Genomic DNA, 22097 nt, shown 5'->3' on the forward strand with positions numbered 1-22097 from the left:
CAGGCCCTGAGTCCAAGGCCCAGGACTGGCAAAAAAAAAAAGTATTTTTTACCAAGTACTCTCCCTCCCCATACAAAAGTATTTGTTTCCCCCACCTCCCCTACCCCCTGCACCCGTGCAGGTACAGGGGCTTGAACTCAGGGCTCAGTGGTATCCCTGGGATTTCTTTTTTGCTCACGGCTAGTGTTCTACCACTTGAACCACAATTCTACTTCCAGATTTTTTGTTTTGGGGAGTAATTAACTGGGGACAAAAGAATCTCACAGACTCTCCACCAGGGTCAGCTTCAAATTCCAATCATCAGATCTCAGCCTCCTAAGAAAGTGGGATTACAGCTGTAAACCACCAGTGCCCAGCTCAAAGTACTTTTTTTTTTTTTAAAGTACTTTCTGAAACCTTTCAAACTTTAGAGTAGTTTCAGGTATGCAGGACTGCTTTAAACTAATCTGAATTAAAAATAAATCATTATTGTAGATCCTAGTGTTATGGGAATAAGATTTTTAAAAACTTACCATCTGGGGGCTGGGAATATGGCCTAGTGACAAGAGTGCTTGCCTCCCATACATGAAGCCCTGGGCGCTCAATTCCCCAGAACCACATATATAAAAAATGGCCAGAAGTGGTGCTGTGGCTCAAGTGGCAGAGTGTTAGCCTTAAGCAAAAAGAAGCCAGGGACAGTGTTCAGGCCATGAGTCCAAGGCCCAGGACTGGCAAAGCAAAAACAAAAATTACCATCTGGGCTTGGAATGACATCTGGCATGACAGGTGTGATGTACATGTACACATACATACAATCGCCTCCAAGTAAGACTTTCTTTAGCAAAACCCCCTCTCTTCCTTACTCTTTGAGTTTGATTTGCTTACAGTAAGCAAGTGAAGTAAAGGAAATGAAGTATATTCTTTTATCCATGTTCCATTTAGGTTTTGGATATTCTGTCATCCTACTATTTCTACTGAAAAGTTAATACAAATGCAGCAACTGATGTTTTATGAAAATACTACATAGTGGGTTAAGAAGGCAATCTGCCTTATCAACTTTTTCAGAAACAGCTGTTATATTTTTAGCTTCTGAAAATAAGAGACAAAATCAAGTATTCCAGTGGTACCTTGGAAAGCTAAGAAGTGTTGGAACATGACAAGTTAGATGAAAGACCTTTGGACATTTTTCACAGCACAACAGATCCCCTCCATTCTGGCAGACGGCACACCAGTCCTCATTGGGGTCCTCATCTTTGCTGCTGCCATCCCCTCCAATCCTTGCCGACCTGTGTATGAGGCTTCGAACTGGAGACTTCCCATTCACTAGGCCACTGAGCCCAGACTGTTTGCAGCTTTCATTCACATCAGTGGGCTCAGTCTTCACGTGATTCTCTAGGCTTGCTAACGCGTCCAGTTCACTCTCTAGATGCAGGTTAGTTGAGAGAGGTGGTGTCAAGCTACTCTCAGGGCTGCTCAACTAAGATAAAAAAAGACAAATTCTTGAAAAAGCATTCCATCTTTGTAGTACACAGTGTGCATATTTAAAAGTTGTGTCAATATCCATACTGATAAACTTAGCATAACATGAACGTGTGTAGGAGTCATTGATTATACTAATGCCTTGAGGTTCTTACATGACAAAAATTAAAGGTAGTACTACAGATGCCTGGATAGGAAGGAAAAAACAAAATTCAAAATTTCTAAATCAAAGAGACTTGGGCCTTCCTCCAGTCTGTATTATAAATTGTATAAAACATTCCGATTAAAACAATTCTAAGATGGCTAATAATTCACATACCAAAAAGGCAATCTAATCACCAATCTTTAATCAACTGTTATCTCTCATATAAGCAAATTGTGTGTGTGTGTGTGTGTGTGTGTGTGTGTGTGTGTTACTGGAGTTTTGAACTTGGGGCTTTGGTGGGCTCTAAATATTCCCACCTACATACTAAGGATTGCTCTCAACCCCATATAAGCAATCTTAATGCTCAAGGACAATAGCTAAGGAGCTTTTGGGGCCTGAGATTCAATATGGATGAGATAACTAAAATATTTAGAGTAACAGTAAACAATTAATATGAGCTAGTAAAAATATGGGGGAAAAACAGATTGGGGATGTGCCTTGGTAGGTGGGGGAGGAGGGGCTTGCCTAGTATGCATGAGGATCTCAGTTTGACTCCTAGTACACGTGTGTGTACACACACACACACACACACACAGAGTCACAAGATAGAGCCCCATTAATCATTATTAGAAAAATATTAACGGAATAAAAATTCAAATAAAAATTCAAAATTTCAAATGAATACTTAATACAGTATTTTTTTCTGATTAAATTGCAGCTGACTCTTAAGACCATAAAAATGCATTAGAAGAAGAGATACATGGCTTGTGTTGGGTATACACACAGAAACAGATATCCCTAGAACCTAGACTCAGTCTTACCAACTGAAGCCAACTTTCTGCCCTGTCAGACAGACACATAGGAACTTACCATGCAGGCACTCCTCCTGCCATCCTCTGCCTTCTCCTGCTTCACAGCCCCTGAGAAGCTGCACACTTCATCCTCCATCCCAGGCTCCTGCTTGACTTTCACTTGCTCTGACTTGAAACTAAGACTTGTCTTCTCAGCAGTTCTCCCTGATGATCCACAGCTAATAAAACACATAAAGGTCACATGTATGATCTATGATATAAACAAAAATAATTATATGAAAAGTAGTATTTAGTAAAGTGAAAGACAATATAGAGAGGCTAAGGATATGGCCTAGGGGTAAAGTGCTCGCCTCGTATACATGAAGCCCTGGGTTCGATTCCTCAGCACCATGTATCTAGAAAAGGGTGGAAGTGGTGCTGTTGCTCAAGTGGTACAGTGCTAGCCTTGAGCAAAAAGAAGCCAGGGACAGTGCTCAGTACCTGAGTTCAAGCCCCAGGACTCGCAAAAAAATAAAAAATAAAACAAGAGAATAGAGAACTACCTCACAGAAGGTAAGGATACCTCAATATACAGTTTAGAGGAATATGGTTGAAACCTAGCTTCAAATCTCTTTAAAAATATAACCCAGACTTCAGAAAACCTAAAAATACATTTCATCTCAGGCATTTATAGAGAATCACCTAAGGAATTTAGTAAAAAAATCATTTTCTAGGGTAGTACAGGTGGAATTTCTTGTATCTGAAATACCTGGGAATAGTTTTCAGATTAGGGAATTGGCTAAAATTTTGAAATTGTACATATGAAGGGCAGAAAGGAACCCAAGTCTGAATTCTAAATATGAAACTCATCAATGTTGCTTATACACGCATAGAACCCAACAGTTTAAGTGTACCCTTCTTTCTTTAATTTTATTTTTATTGTTTTTTATAAAGGTGAGGTACACGGGGATTATATTACATAAGTCAGGTAATGAGTACTTTTTGGAATTTTTCCTTCCCATTCCCACTCTCATTTTTAAGTGTGACCTACCACCTGAGGTCAGGGTTGGAATTTTCCCTTGGGCATAGCATGTCAGCACTCAAAAACCTTCATGTTTTGGAGCTCTTCAGATTAGGGATTCTCAACTTGTAGCATGTTAGTGATGGCTCCTTTTTATGAAAATAATTACAATTCTCTCTGCCTCCCCAAAACATACAGGAATAGAACATTATTAGTAAAGGTAGTTCATGAAGACTTGTCCAAGGAAAGATTACTTTGGCTATTGGAAAGCAGAGAATAGTAAGCACCAGCAACTTGATGCATTCCTATTTGACCACAGAAGATAAGAGGACAGGTATGGGCTGGGAATGTGGCTTAGTGGTAGAGTACTTGCCTAGCATGCATGAAGCCCTGGGTTTGATTTCTCGGTACCACATTAAACAGAAAAGGCACTATGGCATAAGCAGTAGAGTGCTAGCCTTGAGCAAAAGAAGCTCAGAAACAGTGCCCAGGCACTGAGTTCAAGCCCCAGGACTGGCCAAAAAAGACAGGAACGTGACTGGAATCAGTTCCATCAAACTTTGTTCAGAGAAACAAGTAACTGCTAACACACTACTACTATCAAGTTACCAATTATTTCAAGTAGTATTAAAAAGTCAAACAAGTATTTAACAGGATGACAGAATTCATATATGCATACACATATGAATAAAAAACAATTAGCTAGTATTTTAAACAATTAGCTGTTAAAATTGTTTAGCTTGATTATGGTTATATACATAGTCTTCTTAATTGTTAAGTGATACTGAAAGAGTCAAAGGTGAAATGAAATGATTTACAAAACATGTTTCAAAAGAGAATGTTAAGAATACAAGGGGGGCTGGGGATATGGCCTAGTGGCAAGAGTGCATGCCTCGTATACATGAGGCCCTGGGTTCAATTCCCCAGTACCACATATACAGAAAATGGCCAGAAGTGGCGCTGTGGCTCAAGTGGCAGAGTGCTAGCCTTGAGCAAAAAGAAGCCAGGGACAGTGCTCAGGCCCTGAGTCCAAGCCCCAGGACTGGCAAAAAAAAAAAAAAAAAAAAAAAGATAAAGGGCTGGGGATATAGCCTAGTGGCAAGAGAGCTTGCCTTGTATACATGAGGCCCTGGGTTCGATTCCCCAGCACCACATATACAGAAAACGGCCAGAAGTGGCGCTGTGGCTCAAGTGGCAGAGTGCTAGCCTTGAGCAAAAAGAAGCCAGGGACAGTGCTCAGGCCCTGAGTCCAAGGCCAGGACTGGCCAAAAAAAAAAAAAAAAAAAGAATACAAGGGAAACAACACTGGCTATGGCTAAATCACTATGAAAACTGAGTAGTAGCTATACAGAGGAAAGATAGTCAACTTCTTATTAAATATACAGAGGTAAGCTAGCCAACTTATTAAATGTATAATTTTTGTTAAACATATAAGCTTTTCTTATAAAATACTCACCTGCCTCGACTGCCGGTACTAGAGGTACTAGGGGGCCTCACAGGAGTGTGAGAATTTGATAAACCTAAAATGTAGAAAGTTAAATAGCAACATATATAAGAATGTTTGGAATTCAAGATTAGTATAGCCCAATTCAGAAACCTCTGGAAATTCAAGCCAGCTGCAAAGTCGGGGATGGTTTATCTAACCATGAGCAGTTATCAACCAGTTTCTTTCATCAAGTGATGAGAGATTTTTCAGAACACTATCCAACAAGCAAAAACTACCACACCTAAAGAACCTGTCATTCTTCCCTTAAGTCACCTCACATACAGAATTTTGGCTTGTTGGTCCATTGCTTTTTGGTTTTATTTTACAGTTTCAACATCTATCTCAAACTCATGTTTTCCTTCAAATTTATGAAACAGATTTTCATTACTTAAAAAGTGTTTTAGAGCTGGACTGAACACAACAGAGATAAGTCCAAAGAGACTGGGTATAGTTATTAACAGCAGAGGCTACGGTCACATACTTCTTATCGTGGCAGTTAGCCCAGGACTGTTAACACTATTTGAGCAGCAAAAAATTAGAGAACCAAGAAAAAAATCCACCACTGTGAGATTCAATTTTGTGTACCAAACTGGCTAGAAAATGGAATTCAGTTGTTGAGTCAAACACCAGTCTATATGCCGCTAATGAAGGTAGTGTTAATATTTAAGTAAGCCAACTTTGAGAAAAGCAGATTATCCTCCACAATGTACGTGGGCCTTGTTTAACCAGCCAAAGATCTAGAGAAGCTCTAGATTCCAGACTGTAATGTACCTTTCCCTGGATCTGCAGCCCTGCAGATTTTGAACTTGTCAGTACTCAGAATCACAAATTCGTACGTGGAAGCCAAGTCCATCTCCCTGTTGCCCTCCCACTCTCCATTCGTGTGTGTGTGTGTGTGTGCGCACGCACGCATGTGAGCGTGTGTTGCACATAAGGTGTACATCTCCCCTCCTCACACACTCATCTTCTTGTTTTGTTTCTCTGGAAAAGGCTGGCACAAACACCTTCTTTGAAAGGGTGGTGTTACAGAAACAAGTCAAGTTCCCTATGTGCTTTACCTGATGATCCTGGAGATAAGGCAGAGGGTCCTGGGGAAGGGTTCATGGTGCTTGTAGGCTGTGGGGGTAGATGGCTGCCAGTAATGTATCTACTTAGTAGATTATCTAAACTACTTGATCCAGCATCTTCCAACTGAAGAGAAAGAAGATAAAATAAATTTGCTTTGGTTAAAGATGAGGAAAAGTCACTAATGTCACGCTAATAGAGTTTACTTAGAGATTTTCCAATATAAAATTCAACTTAATTGTTGCTTCCTTAGGTGCCTTTGAGAACCCGCAGAATGTAGCTTTTGTTTTTGAGACATAAACTTAAAATTTGCAGTCTTCCTGCCTCAGACTTCTGAGTGCTGAGGTTTCAAACATGTGTCACCTCACCCAGCTACAAGTACAAAATTTCTGTGAAAAAGGGGCTGGGGATATGGCCTAGTGGCAAGAGTGCTTGCCTCGTATACATGAGGCCCTGGGTTCAATTCCCCAGCACCACATATACAGAAAATGGCCAGAAGTGGTGCTGTGGCTCAAGTGGCAGAGTGCTAGCCTTGAGCAAAAAGAAGCCAGGGACAGTGCTCAGGCCCTGAGTCCAAGCCCCAGGACTGGCCAAAAAAAAAAAAATTCTGTGAAAAAAACTGTCTAGGAAGATGGCTATGGCTCATGCTGTGATCCTAGTTACTCAGGAGACTGAAATATGAGGATCCGAGGTTCAAAGCCAGCCTCAGAAGGAAAGCCCATGAGACTTTTATATCCAATTAACTACCAAAAAGCCAGAAGTGGTGCTGTGGCTCAAGTGGTAGAGCTACCCTTGAGCACAAAAGCTCAGGGTCAATATCCAGGCCAAGTTCAATCTCTAAAACCAGAAAGAAAAAAACAAAACAAAAACCTTAAGTGTCTACACCTTACTCTTTAAAATTTCAAGGAAACGTTCGTCCTGAAATTAAAAGCCATTCAGAAAACCTGAAATATATACTCTACACATCTTACTTAACATGACAGTTGAAATGACTACCTCAAATACAAACCTGTATAGGAGGAATATCTGGCAGGGACGGAAGGTTCTCTGGATTTGTAACTGAGGGGATTAGCTCTATGGCTGTAACAGATGGGCTAGTAGGACCTCGGTTTGCATTTGCCATAGTTGCTGTGGTAGGGCTTGTTGGGTTAATTGTGGTGTTGTGTACCGATACCACAGGAAAGGGTCCAGCATGGCCTGGGTTTGAATGCTGATAAGAAAGAAAACAGTATGGTTAGTGAATCTAACAGAATATCTGAACTATGCCTTAGTAACAATCTTCAGTTTAAAAAAAGTATTTAAGGAATCTCTCAAACTTCTACAAAACTTTCAAAGTTTCTCCTTTTTTTTTTTTTTAACCAGTCCTGGGCCTTGGACTCAGGGCCTGAGCACTGTCCCTGGCTTCCTTCTGCTCAAGGCTAACACTCTGCCACTTGAGCCACAGTACCACTTCTGGCCGTTTTCTATATATGTGGTGCTGGGGAATCGAACCCAGGGCTTCGTGTATACGAGGCAAGCTCTCTTGCCACTAGGACATATTCCCAGCCCTCATTTTTTGTATGGTATGTAGGAAAAAAAGACTTGCCAGCATGGTGATATGACTTTCATTTAGACCAAGAACATAGGAAGATGACAAGGAAGCTGTCAAGTTTAAAAAGAGCAGGCCAAGAAAGAACATGTTCTTCCTATACTCCTTGTTGACTTTTTTCTAATGAAAATCAGTATAAAATACAGCTTGAAAGCCATCTTCAAGTCTGGCCCAGCCCAGCCCAGACCACTAAAGGTATTAGTGTGGTATGCAGGCACGATGGTCCAACCCAGGCCCAGGCAACATCACAGGCTGCTGGGAGTTTTATTTCACAAAACAAAAAGGATAGCAAACAAAGAGATGAGGGGGAGATGGGGAAAGAGGAAAGGAGAAGGAGGGGTGGGAAGAGAAGGGAGAAAAGGAGAGAGAAGGCGGGCTGGGAATATGGCCTAGTGGCAAGAGAGCTCGCCTCGTATACATGAAGCCCTGGGTTCGATTCTCCAGCACCACATATCTAGGAAACCGCCAGAAGTGGCGCTGTGGCTCAAGTGGCAGAGTGCTAGCCTTGAGCAAAAAGGAAGCCAGGGACAGTGCTCAGGCCCTGAGTCCAAGCCCCAGGACTGGCAAAAAAAAAAAGGAGATTTATCCTAGCTACTCAGGAGACTGATGAGATCTGAGGACCACAGTTTGGAAGCCAGCTCAAGCAGGAAAGTCTATGAGACTTTCTTTTTCTTTTCTACCACCAGTCCTGGGGCTTGGACTCATGGCCCAACCACTGTCCTTGGCTTCTTTATGCTCAAAGCTAGCACTCTACCTCTTGAGCCACAATGCCACTTCCAGCTTTTTCTGTTTACATGGTGCTGAGGAATCAAACACAGGGCTTTGGGCATGCTAAGCAAGCACTCTACTGCTAAGCTACATTCCCAGCCCCCTGTGAGGCTCAATATCCAGCTAACTGCCAGAAAACTGGAAGTGGAGCTTGTGGCTCAAAGTGGTAGAGTGCTAGCCTTGAGCAAAAAGAGCCCAGGGACAATACCCAGACCCAGATTTCAAGCCCCAGGAATGGAAAAGAAAAGAAAGGAAAAGGAAAAGGGTGTCACTTGATATAGTAAGGATAAATTTACAAAGGAAATATAATTTTTAATTACTGACTTCAATATCATGACCTTAAAATAGCCATAAAATCTTATGAATAAGAATGAGGGGCTGGGAATATGGCCTAGTGGTAAAGTGCTCGCCTCATTTACATGAAGCCCTGGGTTCGATTCCTCAGCACCACATATATAGAAAAAGCCGGAAGCGGCGTTGTTGCTCAAGGAGTAGAGTGCTAGCTTTGTGCAAAAAAAGAAGCCAAGAACAGTACCTGGGCCCTGAGTTCAAGCCCCAGGACTGGCAAGAAACAAAAAAGGGTAAGCAATATCTTACCTATTTTGCTGGGAGAGCTGTTGCAAATATCATTTAATCATAATATGACAGTTGTTGGGAAATAAATTTCTACCTATATATAATAAATCATTTAAAATATTTAAAAACTAAAAATGCTTTTTCAGTGATTTCTGTCAGGGCAGTTCACCAGAAAATGTTCTGAGAATGTCTGTACTCTCAGAAAGTGTACATAGTATCTGAAGTTTCCCCAAGATTATTAAGGGTTACACTGGCACCTAAGTTAAATTAATACCTAAAAAGTGGAGGAAATGAGAGAAAAAGAGGGAAGAGGTGATACTAAGCAAAAAGAATGTACATATTATTCAATCTGAAAGAAATACTTATATTGTTAATGTTTGTAGAGTTCGTAAACTCTGCAGGTTATAATGATGATGTCCATCACTGGGAAGGCTAATATGTATACTGCGGAATTTATGTAGTTACTTAATAAAGAAAAAATGAATTTGCCTAAGAATGTCCAGTTTTGGACGATCATTTCTATCATGTCTCTGCCAACTGCTTTTCTTTCACTTGACAAAGGATCAGCAAACCACTGACCCATTCCTGTTTTTTTGTTTGTTGGGTGTTTTTTTTTTTTGGCACAATGTCACATATTAAATGAGGGAATGACCTGCATAGTTAACCAATTGGAAATAATACTATGGTGTACCAAAATTCTATAACTGGCTATGAAACAAATTACGATAGGTTGAATTAACCAGCAAAAAAGCTGGAAGTGGAGATGTGGCTCAAGTGGTAGAGCATCAGCCTTGAGAGAAAAAGAAATCTTTGGGACACCTAGGCCCTAAATTCAAATCCTAGTACCAGCACCAAAAGGAGAAAAGAAAAAAGTTAGATAAGGTCTGGAGGTGGAGCTAAAGAAGTAGAATGACTCTCTAGGAAGTAAAGGCCCTGAGCTTTCAATAAATAGAAATGCTACTAAAAAATTGTGTTATTTTAAAATCTTATGTCCTGGGCTGGGAATATGACCTAGTAGTTGAGTGCTTGCCTCATATACATGAAGCCCTGGATTCGATTCCTCAGCACCATATATAGAAAAAAGCCAGAAGTGGAACTGTGGCTCAAGTGGTAGAGTACTAGCAAAAAGAAGCAAAAAGAAGAGCAAAAAGCTGGGGACAGTGTTCAGTCAGGCCTTGAGTCCAATTTCCAGAACTGGCAAAAAAAAAAAAAATCTTATGTCCTATAAAAATAAATCCTAACAATTTCAAGATTATAAATTTATCTATAAATACACTTGTGCTAGGGATTGAACCTAGGTAGTGCCGAGAATGCAAGCCAAGCAACTGGCTTGGCTTGCATTCTCGGTACTACTAGAGACATTTATCTCCAGTTAACCACCAAAAGGCTAGAAGTAGTTCAAGTAGTAGAGTGCTAGCCCAGAGGAAAACAAAATGCTTAAGGACAAAACCCAGGCCCAGGCCCTGAGTTCCTGAATCCCAGGACCAGCAGGGAAGAAAAAAAAATAAAAATAAAAAAACTACACAAAGATATTCTTAAAACTGAATACAAAATTCCATGTGTGCCAGGTGCCAGTGGTTCACATCTGTAATTCTAGCTACTCAGGAGGTTGAGTTGAAGATCATGGTTCCAAGCCAGCCCAGGCAGAAAAGTCCACAAGATAGTTATCTGCATTAAACTACTCAGAAAAACACAGAAGTGGCACTATGGCTCAAGTGGTAGAGCACTAACTAGCCTTGAGCTCAGGGACAGCACGCAGGCCCTGAGTTCAAGCCCTAAAACAAACAAAAAATATGTAAATAACTAAGTAAAATTTCACATGCACATGTGGACAAGAAAAGAAATAGCATTAATCAAATTCTTAAATAAATCAATGGCATATCCTTAACAAGTGATTGTACAAAACAGGGCTTTTAGTTTTAAAATTGTATGATTCTTACAAATGTAACTCTAGGCATACTTGTCTTTGGAGGTGCGGCTGCATCATGGAGTACTGAGGGCCGCTGTGTCGGGGGATGCCTGGAATCCTGGCAGCGTTCTGAGCCAGTCTCATCTGGTGGGCCTGGAAAGCCCCACAGTTCATGTTGCCTCGCTGCATTGTTTGCACACTAATCAATCTTGGAGGCTGTAAAGAGCAGAAACTGCCATTTATACAATCATTTTTTTAATCAATCTATCCATTATAAAATGTTATGGTAAAATTCAATCCAGGAGAGAATATAATGTCATTGTACTCTTTTCTACCCTAATCCACATCACTTCAAAATTTCCCTTTCTCCTCTCTGAGAATGTATATATTACTTTGGATTGTGAAAGACAGAGAACAGGAGAGACAGGCATGCAAATGATCTGAAGAAATGCCTAAACAATAGTTCTGTGGCAAACACAGTCTTGGTTCTTTGGCCCAGGACCTTGTATCTGGCAGGGAGAGATGAAAATTTCAGTGCTTTCAAGTGTTATAATACTGAGTTTATTTGGTTTCTGTTATTTACTCACTACCGTTTGTCTTCATATGTCCTCATATCCTTACTGCAGCCTCTTCACCTACTTGGAATAATGAAGTCTCTCAGGCTTCCCATTTCACAACCAGGGAGGTGGAGGCTCGATGCTCACCTGCTGCTGTAACATTTGTGGGGCTGCCTGTCTGGCATGCTGTTGCACCGCCGTGGCTGTTGTGGTGGGCACAGGGGCTGGTGGTTGCTGCATCCTCATTTGCTGCAACTGCTGCTGTTTCTGTGCATACACTTGCTGTTGCATGTGCTGGAGTCGAAGCTGTGCTAAGTTAATCTGTCCAGGGGTTTTACTAATGTGGTTTGTTCCTGGAGGAACTTGCCCAACCACCACATTAGGAGTGTAACCAGGAGCTGGTTTACTCTCTATTACTAGATTACCTGAGGAATTGAAAAATGAGAAGAGTTTACATATAAAAGACTGAACTGGCTACTCTGAAGATGAGTAATCTTTTCTTCCTCTGACAAGTATCTTAAAGCATCCCAAAATACAGCAGGGATAGGAACAAGGATTGGAGGTAATGATGATCAAAACTCAAATATACTCTGAAGTCTCACTCTCAAAACTGTGATTGGCCATGATATGCTATTTGCCCTTATTCTTCCTTTAAACAAATGCCCAGAAAATTCAAGAGCTGGGTAGTATTACTAGAGGAGGCCCATCTAATCAGTATAAATAAAGCAATTCTCCATGACCAGACTAGAGGACACTCATGACTGCTAATTCTGATTAAAGCTGCTTTTACATTGCTAAGTAGTGACAGGTGTATTACTATATTGCTACAAAATTCTCTCTTCTACAGAAACACTGAACTGTTTAAACCATTCGTGTCTGTTGCAAACCACCGCAAACACCTTGTCCCGCGGCCGGGAGCACAGCAATGATGGAGACTAGACTGTGGAACCAGTTTCAGAGTACCGGGGGACTTGCTGTGTGCCGTCAGCAACAGATCCAGAGGGTCCCATGAACAGGGCTTTTATTCATTATCAAGCAAGGGAGTATGTGCACAAAGCAAGGTAGCCAGATAAGGGCACCAGAGTGGGGGGAACAATCCTAGGATTAGTGACTTCTTGTAAACAGATGAAGATGAGCAGCAAACAAACTCAATAGGCCCTGGCTTGGCTCTGAGATCTATGGAAGCTCTGAAGCTGAATAGATTACATCTAGGGTGGAATCTGTGGCCACTGTAATGCAAAGGGAAACAGATCTTTCTAGGGCCACTCTCAGCCTTCTGAGAGTCAGAAAATAGCATTCCAATTCTCTTTGGCAACCTCATAGCTCTGCATTTACGGGTTCCCACACATGTCTTAGAAAGTGACCATGTCCCTCATTTAGTTTTTTTCTTTCTTTCTTTTTTTTTTTGCCAGTCCTGGGGGCTTGAGCTCAGGGCCTGAGCTTCTTTTGCTCAAGTCTCAAGCAGGACAGTGCCCTAGAACCAACACACACACACATACACATACACACACACACACACACACTCTCTCTCTCTCTCTCTCTCTCTCTCTCTCTCTCTCTCTCTCTCTCTCTCTCTCTCTCTCTCTCTAGAGGGCTGGAATTTGGCTCAGTTGAGAGCAAGCTCAGCATGACTGAGGCCCTGGGTTCAATTCCTAACAATGAAACAGCAAAAAAGTACCACCACACTGAGTAAACTCTATATATCATTAAGATGTAATGACATGGCAATAAAAAAAAAAAAAAACACTAGAATGAGCCTCCAACAAATAGGGTTATTTTCCAAGTCATTCACATTCTGAAGTCTAAAACTATCTAAAATTGCTTTAGATGTTTTCTCCTTTCCATTTAGTGCTATATTCATAGGATGGTTTCTTACCTAAGTTGACTACATTCTTTGCCCAGAAGGTGGGATCACAATGGAAACGGATTGCTCCATTAGCAGCAGGAACAGGGTCACACCTTGCTTTCAAAATATGACGCAACTGAAAAGTAATCTTAAAGGGAAAAAAGTCACATCAGTCTTCAAATTAAATGCCAATTGAGAAAACTTATGATAGAGACATAACAGAAGCCATGCGGGCTAGCCCATATCAAGTCTCTTACCTGAGAAACTCGATGCTTAAATTAGCATTCAAATACAATGTACATACTTGGTTACCGCTGGCTCTGATAAGAAATTACGTTAAGATATATACTATGTGGTTCCACTTACATTTTCAAAAATGACAAATCAGATTTGTGTTGCCTAGGACCAGGGATAAAGTGAACAAGGAAATTTTCGAGGATAGAAATTTTCTGTATCTTGATATAAGAGTGGTTGTATTTGCTGAAATTCACACTTACACTTTAAACTGGTAGTTATGCTTTCACGGTGAGTGAAGGAGTAAAGGTAAATAGTTTCATACTAAGGCCAGCTACAGAAAACTAAAGACAGTGCCACCTTACCAGCCGCTTGCTGTACAGCAGAGCGGTGCTGCTGCCACTCGCAATCGCCCAGTTTGTAAAGTTCATGACATGCTTCACCTGCCGGGAAAGGCCTGTGATGTCACTCTGCTGCTGCAGGAGCTTCATCTGCCTTTCTTTCGTAACGTTCTGAAACAGAAGAACTTCACTGAAGAACATACAACAGAACAAGTTACATGGATGTCATACCCACATTTCCCTTAAAAACGATGTCAGAGAAGCTTGTGATTAATTATGTAGTAAGGCTATGGTCAGAGGAGAAGTCACTAACATAAGCAGGACTAAAACAGAGCTCTCTACGCTAAAACATTGCACATATGAAATTCATGTTAGTATCTTTTTTTCCTTTAGTCAAATAAAATGTTTAAGAGGTACAGTGCTTGCATAGCACTGTGTTCGATTCCTCAATACCACATAAACAGAAAAGACTGAAAGTAGCACTACAGCTCAAGTAGCAAAGTGTTAACCTTGAGCAAAAGAAGCCCAGGGACAGTGTCCAAGCTGGGTTCCCCAGAACTGGCCAAAAAAAAAAAGAGGGCTGGGAATATGGCCTAGTGGTGAAAGTGCTTGCCTCATATACATGAAGCCCTGGGTTCGATTCCTCAGCACCACACATATAGAGAAAGCTGGAAGTGGCACTGTGGCTCAAGTGGTAGAGTGTTAGCCTTGAGAAAAAAGAAGCTAGGGACAGTGCTCAGTCCCTGAGTTCACGTGCCAGGGCTGGCAAAAAAAAAAAAAAAAAAAGATAATTAACTATGTATTATATCATTATGAATGAATTTTAGAATTATTTTATGTAATAAACTACACTTCCTAGGCCAATAAAAATATGTTACCAGAATGCCACCTAGTGGTGTGGCTTGAGATCAAATTCCTGAAACAAAAATGAAGATAAATTCCAGAGCTCTAAGAACCAGGGGCATTTTTGATATGACAAAGTTCAAATACGAAGGAAATGACAGTTGGCCAAATTAGCCAATTTCAGGAAAAGGCTGCTAATGAAAAGGCTGCTAATGCTCAAGGGAAATACACCCCAAGGTTCAGATGATGCAGAAACCACCTTAGAATGATTTTCTCTCCCCAAATTATTCAACTTGGTTTACTGAACAATGATTTTCCTAAGAAAATAAGTTTCATTTTATAACGTAAATCAATGAATAAAAGTATTCATCTGGAAGAATTTTCACTTACAACTTCAATCCTTTACAAAACCCAGGAAAATTTTTCTTTTTCTAAGTTTAGGAACATTACATTAGAAAACATTGATTTTAAAAATTACTATTATATTAGAAGTATGTGGCACATGTCATTAAGTAATGACATTCACTTTAGCCTTAAGAGGCATCTTTCAATTCTGAAGCTCTTAAACCCCTATTACAAATATTAGCTATATAGCTAAAATATATTTAAAAAAAAACTACTGCTAAGTGCTCTTTCACTAGGTGCTGTTGAGGTGGAAAGCAATTAACAAGATACACAACAAGAAAGAGACACCTACTTTAGTGACATGTGACAGTACTTTTCTTCTTACCACTGTTTTCAGTGGAGGAGTTAAAATTCAGAAATATATGCAGCTTAACTTCTTTTATTTGGTAAAAATGTTGCCTAATATTTTTACAGGGTTTTACAAAGCAACAGAATAGAAAAGGGTCTAAGGAAAATGTGAAGTTAAAATAGTTCATATTATTATTCAGTGCAACAGAAAACATAGCTGCCTAACATCTGAGTCTATTAAAGGCAGAATTTTTTTCAAAAGGGAACTTTTCAAAAATCACATTTGGAATTTGCTGAGAATGCATCAATTGTGGGCAGTAAAGATGAATTTTTTACTAAAATTAATTTGGATTTTACAAGCTAGATTCTTATCTAGGTAACATCCACATAAATCTCAAAATATGTAACATTATAAATTTCAAAATGGGCATTTTTGGCAAAACTCTGTAAATATCTTTTATATATAAGGTGAAATACACACACATGACTCAAGCACAAGCCCAAGGTATACTTGATCTGAAAGAGTAAGTCCCCTTGTTAGGGGTAAGAAAATAAATGTACTGGGCCAGCTTTATTTTTATCATACTTTGGTCTCAACTCTTTCATTCCTAAGAGGATGCCACTGTCCTAGTGTACATAGCTAAAATCAGTACTATTAAAGTGGGCTGCAAAGCAACTAGAAAAGGGGGGGAGGAAATCTTTCTCAACAGAAAATGTAAAAGGAAAAACTTAACTTTTAATTTTACTTTATTTCCATATCCCAACCCAATTAAAAGCTTTCAATCACATTAAAAAACAGCTAAAGAGCAAGAAAAGCAGTTTTTTAAATTTATTTTGGCTTTGAATCATACCTCTAGCTGCTGTAAGAGAGATTTTCCTTTCTTATTAATTTCATTGATAAGGGTGAAAATGGCCACTTTAATTTCCTGTTCTACTCGTTTGTTAGTTTCATTTACTTCTTTTATCCTGAATAAGAGAAATGCAGCATTAGGTCACCAACTTATCCTACGTGTTTGAGTCATCAACCTTTACAGAAATTCATCTAACTGGACACTTAACAATTAAAGTTAAAACTTTCTCAAAGTCTAAGACTGAGGTTTCGGTAGACCATACCACTTAATTTGGTCCAAATAGGTTGGTATAAAGACAAAGAATGGATTTTTAAAATAGCCATTTTAAATGCAGCTCATGGAGGCCAGTTTATCAAGCTGGAGAATAATCTCCTTAAGCCACTATAATATGAAAGTGACACAGAAATATTTAACACTGGGGCTGGAAATGTGGCTTAGTGGTAGAGTGCTTGCCTGGCCACACATAAAGCCCTGTGTTCGATTCCTCAGCAACAGAAGTGGCACTGTGGCTCAAATGGCAGAGTACTAACCTTGAGTAAAAGAAGCTAGGAACAGTGCTCTGGCCCTGAGTTCAAGCCCCGGGATTTGGGGAGAGGGGGGAAGAGCTGGGAATATGGCCTAGTGGTAAAGTGCTCACCTCGTATACATGAAGCCCTGGGTTCTATTCCTCATGCAGCACATTTATAGAAAAAGCCAGAAGTGGTGCTGTGGCTCAAGTGGTAGAGTGTTAGCCTTGAGCAAAAAGAAGCTAGGGACAGTGCTCAGGTCCTGAGTTCAAGCCCCAGGACTGGCAAAAACAAAACAAAACAACAACCAAAAAAAAAAATCTAACACCAATGACAGCTGGTGTCAAATATGGTACACTGGTTCTATTTAATCTTAATGCTTTTGACAAACAATGAGCAAAAGTACCATGCCTTGACCAGTAATTACTACCTTTTTGAAGAGGCGAGAATTCAACTTTAGCAAACTTATTTTGCCACTTCAACTGTGTGTTCTAATGCACTTGGTTCCACACTCTCAGATGGCTTTCTACTGTAATATACAGAAGGGCATAAAATGTTTTCAGTGTGCCACCACCCCTTCAGGACTTTTCCTTTATCATACTTTTAAGACACTGAGTAAATAGTAATATAGCTTTCCCTCCTTTGTATATCACTGCTTGCTGTAGCATATACTGGGAAAATTTATTGAATTCTGCCCTTATTTTACTAAAGCCAGGGGAGGACTCTGAAATAAGGCACTACTGTGCTGTGATAAACACATGAGTCCCCAGTGCCAAAGGAGCACACAATGGGAATCATGGAGTATCAGTAAGATCTACTCTGTGCGTCAACTGTGAAGGAAGGAAAAAAAATGTACATGTAGTAGAAGCAAGGCATGTCAACACACGTCTGCAATCAAACTGGGAAATGGAGGCAGGAGAATCACACAAGTTCAAGATCAGCCTGTACTACACAATGAGACTACAAAACCAAACAAAAATTCCTAGAGATGAAATCATCAATATTCCACAAAGCTTTAGAATAGCAAGTCTTTAGTTCTATTTCCTTATATGGATTCAGACACATGTATACAAAGTTTACAATGAAAAATTACAATATGCACAGTTGGGTGTGCTGGTGGCTCACACCTATAATCCTAGCTGCTCAGGAGACTGAAATCTTAGATTCATGGTTCAAAGACTGCCTGGGCAGGAAAGTCCATGAAAGACTTTATCTCCAATTAGCCATCAAAAAGCTAGAAGTGGAGCTGTGGCTCAAGTGATATTGTACTAGACTTAAGCAGGAACAGTTCGGACTACACCCAGACCCTGAGTTGAAGCCCCAGGACTAGCGCACACACACATTTTTTTAAATGACAAAATACACATAAAACATACATTTAAAAACATGAGAATTCCATGTAAATCAACTAATTTGGTCTTAAGGGGACCTCTATAAGCTTGCATGTCTTTGTCACTCTCTGCAGTACTTGGGTTTGAACTCAGGACCTTTCTTGAGCCATGTCTCCAACTGAAAAGGACATCTATCTACCTGTAACTTGTGAAAAGACAGTTATCTTCTCCAACATCAACCACAACATATCAACAATTTAATCTGAAACATTCCAACTTGCCTTACAAAAGAACCATCAACAAATGTGTATATAAATACTTATTTTACAGGAAACTTTTCTTTTGAAATGATTTAAGATGAAAAGCTCTATCACAACTAAAGCAATGTTTTTATTAATTCGCTAAACTAATAATCCTAGCACCTATTATAGTCATTTTAATCATCATAAGCTCATTTTTAAAAAGAAAGTTCCACCAAGCACTGAGGTTCACACCTGTAATCCTAGCTACTCAGGAGACTGAGATCTGAGGATTAGATTTCAAAGCCAGCCCAGGCAGAAAAGTCTGTGAGACTCTCATCTCCAAATAATCATCAGAAAACTGGAAATGGCACTGTGGCTCAAAGTGCCAAAGCACTATCCTTGAGCACAAAAGCCTAGGCCCTGAGTTCAAGCCCCATCACAGACAGACAGACAATTCCAATATTTGTGAGTTTACATAGTAACCATAGCTTCAGACATTTTGGGGTTTCAATTATGCTAGCTAGCTCCAAGTGTTTCTTTTTCTAGTATGAGTCCTACCATTGTTAACCTACATTTTCACAGTACTTATTGTAACTTTCCTACTAACTAAATTTCGATTATTTACAAATAAATGTGTCAAAGTAAAGTGCTTTTTAAGTAATGATGATAATGGTGGTTAGTTTGGTCTGTTCATTCTATGCATTCATGTTAGAATACTACTACAGTAAGTGCTGTCTTTCATGTGGGTTCTGCAGATTAAGCTGCTCTTAATACTTTACCTTCCACATACAGTCTCTACTTTTAAGTTATGTAACTCAATTTCCCTTTGTATTAATTTCTTTTTGCAAGTTTACAGTTTACAAAGACCGAATCTTATTATTTTAAAACAAAGATGTATCATATAAATTTTTCTTAATTAACAAATGTAATCTTAAACTAAAATTATGTCCATTTCTCTATTAAAAATTGCTTTCTATATATGCGTAAGAGTGGGAAAACATTTAAACTGGACCCTCTCTTCTTAGATAGTACAAAATGTAAAATTATGGCTTTAAGGTAAACTTACCTATTCTGTACCTGGGTAGCTGCAAAATGAACATAATTCTTTTTCTCAAGAAGCTTAGCCAATAAATTCTCAATTGCACCTTTCTGATTTTGAAATGCTTCTTCCAAAAACTGATACCTAAAATTAAAAACAGAAACATTCAAAACTAAACATACAGCAAAGATTTAGATTTTTTTTTTTAAAGAGTTACGTGAAGTCAACTGTGAAACCTCACTCTGATCACCCTGCTGGGTATTTGTAGATTACCTCCATATAACTTAGCTGGTAACCCATCCCTTCTTCTGGCTCTGAGAGGCCATGATGAAGAAAGGAAATTACTAAAAAAAAAAAAAGCTTGAATACTCTTAAAAGTTTGATTTGGGGCTGCACTTAGTATTTAAAAAAAAAAAAAAAGTAAGCATTGGAGTACTTGTTCTTCTCCACCATCCCCCCTCCCCCCAGCCAGTCACGGGGCTTGAACTCTGGGCCTGGGCACTGTCCCTGAGCTCTTCAACTCAAGGCTAGCGCTCTACCACTACAACATCACTTCTGGTTTTCTGGTGGTTTAATTGAAGATTCTCAAGGACTTTCCTGCCCAGGCTGGCTTTGAACCGTGATTCTCAGATCTCAGCTTCCTGAGTAGCTAAGATTACAGGTGTGAGCCACAGGTGCCTGGCTCAAATTACATATATTTTAAATCTTAATATACAAACATACTATACAAAATACTATGGAATCACCCATAATTCCAACATTACAAAAATTACTACTAGTATACTATATGGTTCCTTGGTACTTTATTTATGCTTTTTTATTTATTTGGTGGATGGTAGTGCTGGTAATCAGATCCACATGCTAGGGAATACTCTACCATTAAGCTACATGCTACATCCTCAGTCCAAATTAAGCATCTTTAAATCCAAATATCATAATATATATAAATTTTGTATCTGACTCATTCTTTATCTTGTGGTGTCCTATCAAGATATCATTAAAGGTATCAATTCCAGTTCTACAGAAACTATATCAACATAAGTAACATATATTAAAATTTCCTAACTACAGTGCTCAAAATTTATGTTTAATGTAAGCTTATATGGCCTTTGGTTACCAGGAAACTAGAATTGTCTCATAGTTTTACTGCCTTTTTATAAATTCATTCAATATCCAGGGAGAGAGGATGGCAGGACAATTGCCACTGCGCTGCATGCAGCAGGGATGGAAACACTGTTGGTGGCACCCTCATATCCAGCCAGGACTGACTTGGCCTAAGAGCCTATAGTTTGTAGTAAGCCTCTGGTACCAGTGCCCTCACCCCAGGAACCATTCTATAAGGTCTGAGGGACAGTATCCTGGTGGTACAGTATTAGTCACCCATTATTTTGCTTTAACTACCTTCTTTCCATCCACTGGCTGTCATAAACTCACTGAAGTAGATGATAAATACAAACTTTAAGAGAAGACTATGACCACTGAAGCCACTGCTCACTGGGTGAAGACTAGAAAAGTAATGTGGTCTAAAGTAGTGGTGGAAATAAAGTTTTCCCATGACACACCACTTTGGACGCAAGGTAGAATTCACCTGCTACTAAGAGGCATTCCTGTTACAGATCAAGGTCAAGTGCCAAGAGCAAACATCTGTTCTGGGAAATCTATTATGGGTTGTAGTGTAGGGATCGCAATCTGAGTATATTTTCAACTTGGTCAACTTTTTTAAAAAAATAGTAATTTTGAAAGGAGACAAGAGATATTCCTGGACAGATACTACTGTGCCTTTGGTTCTGGGGTCCCAAAAAAGCTGGTCAGAATCGCCAAACTTTTCAATCTCTCAAAAGGTTATGCCTGCCCCATATATTGTCAGAAAACCTTTGATCAAAGAAGGTAAGAAAGCCAGGCTCAAAACATGTAAGATTCAGCATCATGTTATTTCTCAGACTATAAACACAGTACAGCAACACTGCTCTGAATAAGCAACACACAACAAAGAAAAATGAGAAGGCTGAAGCATGTGATAACCTTTGACCAAGAGGAAGAAGATAGCCAGAGAAAAATGCAAGAAAAAATGCTAAGAGATGAAAGCTGTCCTTTCTCCTTTCTGAGAGCTTCCAGCTCTAAGTCTAGTCAAAAATGAGAATGTTTAAGAGCAACAAATAATCCGACAAACAAAGAACTAAATCAACAAATTCTTTTTAGTTTCTTCTACAAGCCTTCTACACGAATAAAAGTCCTGTGTGGTATGAAGTGTAAAAAATGTAATAGTGATGAGTGGTGACAACAATAGACTATTACAATAATCTATATAATATGAACTTAGTGCTTAAATTGGACCCCATACCAAAGAAAGCTCACAAGGGAACCCCAACAGTACCCTCAGCTAAAAGTGGAGGCACATTTCCGCACTTTGACTTCAATATAGCCAAAGAAAAATATACAAAGGCCAGGATATGAGAAAACTGATTTTTAAGACCCAGAAGGAGACAGTTGCATTTTTATCCTCTTAAGTAATAGGAAGTCCCTGAAGAATCCTGAGGCAAATATTAAAATCAGATTTACATTTTAGGAAAATGATTAGAAATATCAAAGACCTAGACAGTGAAAGGAGGACTAGATAGAACTCTAGGACCAACGCTTCAACCTAAGATGGGGTACAGCTAATGAAACACAGCTCTGGCCATCTAGGAGGTCCTGTCAATTGTGGCAAGAATCACAGCAGAACCTGGAAACTGAAAGCTAAAGCTTTAGCTAAAGCTAAAGATTGAAAAGAAGCTTAAGACACTGATCCAATTATAATTGTCTTGGGA

At 39.5% G+C, this 22097-nt stretch overlaps 1 protein-coding gene and 1 long non-coding RNA gene across 5 annotated transcripts in view; one reads left to right on the top strand and one right to left on the bottom strand.

The window, feature by feature from the left end:
• The window catches only part of Trim33 (tripartite motif containing 33), an 83810-nt gene that overhangs the window by 11007 nt on the left and 50706 nt on the right, over nt 1-22097 (bottom strand). For all 4 annotated transcript variants that reach the window (XM_048351825.1, XM_048351824.1, XM_048351826.1 and 1 more), the window contains exons 5-15: nt 19318-19434; nt 16173-16287; nt 13810-13956; nt 13241-13358; nt 11512-11789; nt 10859-11023; nt 6976-7176; nt 5960-6092; nt 4872-4935; nt 2474-2633; nt 1107-1456 (exon numbers count right to left, since the gene is read on the bottom strand). In XM_048351825.1, the coding sequence (XP_048207782.1) occupies nt 1107-1456; nt 2474-2633; nt 4872-4935; nt 5960-6092; nt 6976-7176; nt 10859-11023; nt 11512-11789; nt 13241-13358; nt 13810-13956; nt 16173-16287; nt 19318-19434 (1848 nt within the window). The remainder of the gene's footprint in view (nt 1-1106; nt 1457-2473; nt 2634-4871; nt 4936-5959; nt 6093-6975; nt 7177-10858; nt 11024-11511; nt 11790-13240; nt 13359-13809; nt 13957-16172; nt 16288-19317; nt 19435-22097) is intronic.
• LOC125355446 lies at nt 267-20833 on the top strand. Its single transcript, XR_007211660.1, has 3 exons — nt 267-482; nt 13677-13680; nt 20823-20833. It is a non-coding gene; the product is annotated as an uncharacterized LOC125355446 (long non-coding RNA).

This window comes from Perognathus longimembris, chromosome 7, assembly GCF_023159225.1.
Source record: "Perognathus longimembris pacificus isolate PPM17 chromosome 7, ASM2315922v1, whole genome shotgun sequence".
In the NCBI taxonomy this organism is placed as follows: domain Eukaryota; kingdom Metazoa; phylum Chordata; class Mammalia; order Rodentia; family Heteromyidae; genus Perognathus; species Perognathus longimembris.